This window comes from Rattus rattus, chromosome 2 (assembly GCF_011064425.1).
Source record: "Rattus rattus isolate New Zealand chromosome 2, Rrattus_CSIRO_v1, whole genome shotgun sequence".
NCBI lineage: Eukaryota > Metazoa > Chordata > Mammalia > Rodentia > Muridae > Rattus > Rattus rattus.
The window spans coordinates 143,147,517-143,153,516 of record NC_046155.1 but is presented as its reverse complement, the minus strand read 5'-3'; the positions used below and the strand labels follow the sequence as shown (position 1 = coordinate 143,153,516).

The window sequence follows — 6,000 nt, the reverse complement described above, 5'->3', positions numbered from 1 at the left end:
TTGTCTAATTGTTCTGGCTTGGACTTCAAGAACTATGTTGTAATTAAAAAAAAAAAGTGGCTTGGTTCTCTCACATACCAATCCATGCTTTTCTCCCTGGCTCTCTCTGACCCGGGCAGTCTGGACAGTCTGGAAGCCATTCCAGCATGGCACCTTTCCACACTGTTTTGCTTTCATTCACAGTTCCCTTGGTGGGTTGTTACCACGCCAGGCATACACATCCCAATTCCATGGCAGGCTTGGTGTGCCCTGCCACCACACCTTCTCTTGAACTCAATTAAGTCACCACGTGAAAGAACACACCACACGATAACCTCTGATCCAGTTGATAAGATATAATATACCCATCTAGATAGCACAAACTCCTGTACACACTCATCCCTTAAAACTAGTCATAACAACCTGTAACTATGTGCAGACAAGTTACAAGAATCCTAACATCTGCGACCGTGTTCTCCCAGCTCTTCTTCCTCGCTCTGGCTCCTTTTCTCCTTTTCCTCCCTTCTAAAACCTCTGTTCCCACCTCCCTTCCTTCTCATCCAATGACAGGCCTTGGTTTATCTTCTCTGCCTTCACCTGCATAATGACATCAACATACAGAACTATATTGAGTAGGTAGGTAGTGGGCAGCCTTGTCTAGTCCCTGATTTTAGTGGGGTTGCTTCAAGTTTCTCTCCATTTAGTTTGATGTTGGCTACTGGTTTGCTGTATATTGCTTTTCCTATGTTTAGGTATGGGCCTTGAATTCCCAATCTTTCCAAGATTTACCATGAAGCGGTGTTGAATTTTGTCAAATGCTTTTTCAGCATCTAATGATATGATCATGTGATTTTTTTTTTTGAGTTTTTTATATAGTGGATTACGTTGATGGATTTCCCTATATTGAACCATCCCTGCATCCCTGGGATGAAGCCTACTTGATAATGGTGAATGATCATTTTGGTGTGTTCTTGGATTCAGTTTGTGGGAATTTTATGGAGTATTTTTACATCAATATTAATTGGGGAAATTGGTCTGAAATTCTCTTTCTTTGTAGGGTCCTTGTGTGGTTTAGGTATAAGCATAATTGTGGCTTCATAGAATGAATTGGGTAGTGTTCCTTCTGTTTCTATTTTGTGGAATACTTTGAAGAGTATTGGTATTAGATCTTCTTTAAAGGTCTGATTGAGTATGAACTAAAAACCATCTGGTCCTGGGCTTTTTTAGGGGGAGGGAGTTGAAAGGGTTTTAATGACTGCTTCTATTTCTTTAGGGTTTATGGCACTGTTTAGATGGTTTATCTGATCCTGACTTAACTTTGGTACCTGATATCTGTCTAGAAAATTGTCCATTTTATCCGGATTTTCTTTTTTAGTTTTGTTGAGCATAGGCTTTTGTAGAAGATCTGATGGTTTTTTGAATTTCCTGTTTCTGTTGTTATGTCTCCTTTTTCACTTCTGATTTTGTTAATTTGGATATTCTCTCTTTGCCCTCTGGTTGGTCTGATTAAGAGTTTATCTATCTTGTTTTTCTCAAAGAACCAGCTTCTGGTTTTGTTGATATTTATTTTCTTTGTATAGTTCATTTTGTTTCTATTTGGTTGATTTCACCCATAAGTTTGAATATTTCCTGCTGTCCACTCCTCTTGGGTGTATTTGCTTCTTTTTGTTCTAGAGCTTTTAGGTGTGCTGTCAAGCTGCTAATGTATGCTCTCTCCAGTTTCTTTTTGAAGGCACTCAGAGCTATGAGTTTTCCTTTTAGCACTGATTTCATTGTGTTCCATAAGTTGTATGGTGTATGTTGTACCTTCATTTTCATTAAATTCTAAAAAGTCTTTAATTTCTTTATTTCTTCCTGGACCAAGTTATCATTGAGTACAGCACTGTTAAACTTCTATGTATTTGTGAACTTTCTGTCCTTTTCGTTGTTATTGAATACCAACCTTAGGCCATGGTGATCTGACAAGATGCATGGGATTATTTCAATCTTCTTATATCTGTTGAGGTCTGTTTTGTGACCGATTATATGGTCAGTTTTGCAGAAGGTACCATGAGGTGTTGAGAAGAAGGACATCATTTTTACAGCACGCAGACACAGATCTGCATGAGAGGGGAGCCTGAGGACCAGAGAAGCCTCCTCAGGTGTTACCTTCCACTGGTAATGAAGCTGTCTTGTATCACATTCAAAGCCCTGTCCAACTTACCTGTACTTTGGATGTGGTTGAATTTGAAACCTTGTTCAGATACTTTTGAGGCGAAGCAGAACTAAATTAGAGTCACGGAGTCTTTCAGAAGTGTGATAAAAGATTATAGACCTTTTATACTGCTTTCTGCTGCTTGAAACAGAGATGTGATGTCTAGAGCTATGGTAAATCCCTTGACCTTTGGAGTGAATTTGAAGATACATACCAAGGATGACAAAAGACGGGCATTTTAACGTTGCGATTGAGCCAGCATACCACTGTGGAATATCCCTCATTGCTGCCTTTTTACAAGTGGGAAAAATGAACTATCATATTTAAGACAACGTTAACACCTGCAGTTCCTATTAAAAATGTTCTAAGTCCTTTGACCTCTATGGAAAAGTCTAATTTCTAAAGTGCTTGGAGATTGTGTTATGTTTTATTTATAGTTTAATTCCATGATGATCAGAGAACATATTCTGTGTGATTTTAATTTCTCTTTCTTACATTTTTTACCCCGAGACAATCTCTCTCTCTCTCTCTCTCTCTCTCTCTCTCTCTCTCTCTCTCTTTTCTTTTTTTCGGAGTTGGGGACCGAACCCAGGGCCTTGCGCTTGCTAGGCAAGTGCTCTACCACTGAGCTAAATACCCAACCCCCCGAGACAATCTCTTAACTCAGAATCCACCTGCTTCTGCCTGCTTAATGCCAGGATTAAAGACATGCATCATCAGGGCCGGCTCAATTGCTTTGTCTTAAATTTCGTGTTATTCCCCACTAACTCAAAGGCCAAAAAGGACGCTGTCGTTAAAGCACAGGGAGCCTCGTCGCGCTGGAAATACCTTAGCAACTTCGGGTCTCTGGAAGCAACAGAGTCTAAGAATGGTTGAGAATAGGCAAGCAAGCGTGCGTGCGCACAAGTCCCGCCTCCCCGGGTCTGCTGTAGGCTCTGGCGGAGCGGGTGAGCCTCAAGAAGGAAGATGAGTCGCGTTGAAGGAAGCGGAAGTTGGGATGGACGTGCGGCGCTGCTCGTTCATTGGCTGGAGCCGTCTCTCAACCTCGCGCTATTGGGCGGGCGCCGTCATGCGTCAGTCTGCGCTTCAGGCCACAGACTGGATCGCGAGCGCCGGCCGGCTCCTGCAGGGAGTGTTCCCTCAGCCGGCTGGCGGAGCGGGCGGCGCCAGGTCTGGCCGAGCTGGGCCGAAGGAGGGCGTAGGGGCCGAAGACGGGCGGCGCCAGGTCCGGGAGAGCGGGGCCCGGAGAGCGGCGGGCGGAAGGCGGGCGTTGGCGCGGAGAAACTAGGGCCTGTGCGCTTTGGAGGCCGCGCAGTCTCGGCTACCTTTTTAGTATTTAGGCGATTATTGTAGATTTATCTGCAGACATGACTTTTGTTTATTTACCACACTCCGCCTGACTGCTGTAGGTCTAGCGGCTGATGCACACGGGTGTCATTTGTCCTTGCGATAGTGAGTTTTTCTGTCGTGTGTATGTGTGTGTCCCTTTGGATTTAAGGGAGTGGGATGACATTGTGCCATGGTCGCCAGTGACCACTGTAAGTCTGGCCAACGTATTCCGAAATCCCAGAGACTCTACCTCTATTGGAAGTGGTATTTCCCTCCCTTCTCCCATGCTGGGTCCAGCTTTCCCTCTCATCCCTCATCCTCTTGTCCCCTCCCCCAGCTCTCCTTCCCTGTTTTATGTTGTCTGTCTCTCCTGCGTTAAAGAGCAAGAATGGTTTAAATAGCAGTTTAAAAAAGCTTTAGGACATCAGCGTTTCTATTTGACTTGCAGGCCTGACCACCGAGAGGAAACATGCCTTCTGAGTCTTTCTGTTTGGCTGCCCAGTCTCGACTTGACTCCAAATGGTTGAAAACAGATATCCAGGTGGGGTTGACATGTTTTTTGTTTGTTGTTTTTTTTTGTCTTTGTTTTTTTTTTTTTCTTTGTGTTCCTGTCTCTATAAAAATTTTTGGTTAAGGAGAATAGCAATTAGATCGTGTCTTAGGAAGGTTATTTCTTATAATTTACAATATAACATTTATTGTGACTGTCGAAGAGATGCTATGTGGTTGTGTCTTCACTGAGGTTATTTGTAAGTGCAAGAAACTTGAGATCCAGTTATGCAATTTTTCAATATTTTTATTCAGGAGTCTCTCTCGCTCTCTTTTTTTAAAGACAGGGTTTCATATTCCCAGGCTGGCCTTGAACTCCCATGTAGGTGAGGATGACCTGAAATCAGATCCTTTTGCCTTCACCTCTGGTGTGCTAGCATGGCAGGCTTGTGCCACCTTGTTGGCATTATGTGGTATAGTTAGACAAGTGTTTTATCAGCTGAACTCTATCCCAGCTCCTGCCAACACTCTTGATCAAGAGTTGACTGTTGTTTGTTTCTTCTTCTTCTTTTTTTTTCCTCTTATTTTTAGAAAGGGTCTCACTGTTAACTGACCATGCCTGGCTGGCCTCCGCTTCCTGAGTGCTGGGATTAAGGACATGCACTGTTACTTGTTAACTATGCAGGGAAGCAGTGGAGTGATACATAGTTATCATTTTCTGCGACTCTTTTTGTGCTGCTGGAGAGATGAAAGTTTAGTTGAGCTATTGGTGTTATATGTACCACAGCTGTAATTAAGAGAAATGTTCATGTTTGCACACCAGAAGCAAGAGAAACAATGCTGGCCTGTGACTATAATGTTTTAAAAAAGTAATTACAAGTGTATCAGGAAATGATGAAATAAGTAATCACAGTAAAATGTTTGTAGATGGTTCCTTGTAAGCTACTCTTGTTTATGAACCGTTTGGAAGAGTACTCTTGGGTCTTCACAGTACCAGCATAAAAAAGAGTCTGAAATGTTTGTATTGTCTGACTGTTCTTTCTTCCCTTTGGAGGAGAGGGTGCTGACCATGTTAAATATTTGCCGAATAATGGACTTTTTATAACAATCTTACTTGTAACTTATTATTAACAGTCCTTACTGTAAGGCAGTGATTGATTATGGAGTTTTACACATGAAAAGGTATTACCTTCTTGTGATTTCCTTTTGCTTTAAACATGGTTTGAGTGCCAGTAGATAGGAGACCAAGTGTTGAGGACTGTTGGCAATCACTGTTGAAGATGCTAGGTTTGCTGCTGTTCATGGTGTGCTGCTAGATGGGACTGAGCTAAGGGGACTTACAAAGTGGTTTGGTAGTTCCCATCCTTTTGTTGTTTAAATATTTCTTTTTGTGCAGCAATTAGTGACAGCTGTCTCTTGTCTTTTGTAAGTAGATTGGAGAGGTGAAAAAATAAGTGATTTTTTTTAATATCTGAAATACTGACAGTTAGACAAACTTTAAGAAACATTAAAGATTTGTTTTTGTGTGTATATGATGTGAGTCAGTGTGTTCTTGTTCAAGGGTATGCATGTGCCATGCATGTGTATAGAGGTTGGGGGACAATCTCAGTGTCAGTCCTGAACTTCAGCATTGTTTGCAGCAGGGCCTCTCTTATTTGCCACTCTGTATACTCCAGCCTGGCTGGCCTGCATGCTTCTGCAGGGAAATTCTCCTGCCTCTACCTCCTACCGTCCTGTGGGAAAGTTGAGATCACAGACATACTCTACTGAGTTTGGCTTTTATGTGAGCTCGAGGGACTTAAAGTCAGGTTGTCAGGCTTTGCTGGTAATGACTTTTCCCTGCTCAGTCAACTCCACACTCCAAGACAAAGGCTTTAAGGTTTGCTTTTTGGAGTTTACATATTTTGAGGCACTTTTTGAAAAAAAGAGAGGAAGGGATGGGAGTTTAGCTTAGTGAGAGAGTGGATTCCTAGTGTGTTCAAGGAGTTGGTTTAGAGTGGCTTTGATGC

At 42.4% G+C, this 6,000-nt stretch overlaps 1 protein-coding gene across 1 annotated transcript in view; it reads left to right on the top strand.

Moving 5' to 3' along the window:
• Positions 1-3,263: 3,263 nt before the first annotated feature.
• Herc2 (HECT and RLD domain containing E3 ubiquitin protein ligase 2) overlaps positions 3,264-6,000 on the top strand; it is a 181,134-nt gene continuing 178,397 nt past the window's right edge. The window contains 2 exon segments of the mRNA XM_032893506.1: positions 3,264-3,398; positions 3,951-4,043. Coding sequence (XP_032749397.1) covers positions 3,972-4,043 — 72 coding nt within the window. The 5' untranslated portion in view covers positions 3,264-3,398; positions 3,951-3,971.